At 44.9% G+C, this 2,069-nt stretch overlaps 1 protein-coding gene across 1 annotated transcript; it reads left to right on the top strand.

Annotated features, from left to right (window-relative positions):
• Nucleotides 1-306: 306 nt before the first annotated feature.
• Nucleotides 307-1,727, top strand: LOC104959820 (rho guanine nucleotide exchange factor 12-like; the record flags this gene model as incomplete). The annotated part of the gene is made up of 3 exons (XM_010787729.1): nt 307-576; nt 1,292-1,439; nt 1,567-1,727. Coding segments are annotated over 3 exons (579 nt in total), but the record flags the coding sequence as incomplete, so codon positions are not given.
• Nucleotides 1,728-2,069: the final 342 nt, after the last annotated feature.

Raw genomic sequence — 2,069 nt, 5'->3', positions numbered from 1 at the left:
AACCCAAATACCTGTACTTTCTACTTCTTACATGTTGAACTGGCAGGCAGTGAGTGCGGACCAACGATTGAACGATAACAAGAACGGCTCTCACCAAGTACGACTCGGTTCCCCTCGCTCGAACCAAAGACCCGTTCAAAAGAATCGGCTCGTTCTCGACCGACACATCACGAGAGTCTCCGATCCAAGCTAAAGGGGCAGGAGCTGGGTTTTGAAGTTGCATAACGTTAAATGAATAAAAAGCTTGCACAATGCAGAATCAAAGTGTTTTGGTTGTATTATTTCCCCCTGTGTGTTTTCCTGCAGTGGGTAAAGCGGTGGAGATGAATAAGCAGCGTTCCCCGAAGCCCCTCCCCCCGGCCTCCCTCCTCCCCGAGCAGCCGGACCCCCCCTCTGGTTCTGCTCGGAGTCGTGGAAATCTGAGCGACGGATCGGACGCCGGCACACACTCCAACACACACTCCTCCCCCTCCAACACACACTCCTCCTCCTCTTCCTCCTCCAACACACACACCTCCCCCACGCTCAGCCCCCCCCCCGGACACCTCTCAGACAGCGGACACGACTCTGACTCCAGTAAGACTCTCCTCTTCCTCACAGGACTGTTCTCGACACAAGGAGTTACCCTCCTGTCTGCTCGGGTCAAATTTGAATGTTTGTCCGGAGAAGGTTATTTCATCTCGTTGAACTTTGACCTATACCAGTCTCAACCCATCAAGATGTGTTCTTCCAAACAATATTCACTTCGACTTCGACATTGTCATTTCAACAAGACACAGAGTGTACTATTAAAACGAAATGTCGTTGAACTAGCTTACAGGAACAGGACAATATAAAAACTTGCTAAAATTGTACATATAAATAAATATTAGTGACGTGGTGCTGATAAAATTAAAGATAAAGTGTGCGTTTAAAATATAAAGGCTTACTATACATATAAATAAAATAGATGTACTATATAGAAAATATGTGGGCTTTACACAGCGTAATGTAATCTCTGTGTTACTGGTCTACTTAATATTCAGCAGTCTGATGGCATGGGGGAAATAGCTATTACAGAATCAAGTGTTTGCCTTGTTTTGACTCAGAAATAAGTTTGTGTATATGGGGTCCATTGACATGCTCAAAAGATCAGTACAACTTGTAAATTGCAAAAGAGTTTGCCTAGAAGGTGTGTATAGGGTGATTCATTATAATATATGCTTTTTTAAACAGTCAAACCTGGACAGAGGTTGTCCAGTTGATGGTTGAAGTTCCCTTAGTTAACGTCCTCTGTTTTGTCTCTCCTCAGACGTGTCTCCGTTCTGCCTGCAGCCTCGACTCGGGGACGTTCTGCCGGTCGAGAATCAAGATGGCGTCTGCAGCCCGACCGGATCTCAGTTTGACTTCAGCGCCTCCAACCTGGAGCAGCTGGTGGAGGAGGACCCCGACCCCTTCAGGTGACACACTGCAGGGTTCAGGTTTTAAATATATAGTTCTTATGTGGACTATGAACAGAAGTATGTTGGTGCAGCTACTTGTCTTCTCTTAAAGTACTTTGGTTTCTTGTTGTATCTCCCCCTGCAGGATGGAGGTTCAGTGTCCGGTGTCCTCAGACGTTCAGAGTGAGGAGGATCAGGGGGAGAGAGAGAGTGAAGCCCCCCCTCTGAACTGGCAGAGCCTCGTCAGCAGAGGAGTCCTGGAGAGCTTGACCCCTCAAGAGATCAAACGACAGGAAGTCATCAACGGTGAGACCCTCCACCAACACCTGTCTCTTCCTCAGAGGTGGAAGTAGTGGAGTAAAAATACTTAGTTACTGTACTTAAGTACATTTTTCTGGTATCAGTACTTTACTCCACTACTTATTTTTCTGACGACTTTTTATTTTGACTTCTTACATTTTGAACACAAATACCTGTACTTTCTACTTCTTACATTGAACCAAATCAAATACCTGTACTTTCTACTTCTTACATGTTGAACACAAATACCTGTACTTTCTACTTCTTACATGTTGAACACAAATACCTGTACTTTCTACTTCTTACATGTTGAACTCAAATACCTGTACTTTCTACTTCTTACATGTT

Source organism: Notothenia coriiceps, unplaced genomic scaffold (genome assembly GCF_000735185.1).
Source record: "Notothenia coriiceps isolate Sejong01 unplaced genomic scaffold, NC01 NC01_scaffold00031113, whole genome shotgun sequence".
Lineage (NCBI taxonomy): Eukaryota > Metazoa > Chordata > Actinopteri > Perciformes > Nototheniidae > Notothenia > Notothenia coriiceps.
The sequence above is the reverse complement of the archived record's forward strand: the minus strand, read 5'-3'. Positions and strand labels throughout refer to the sequence as shown.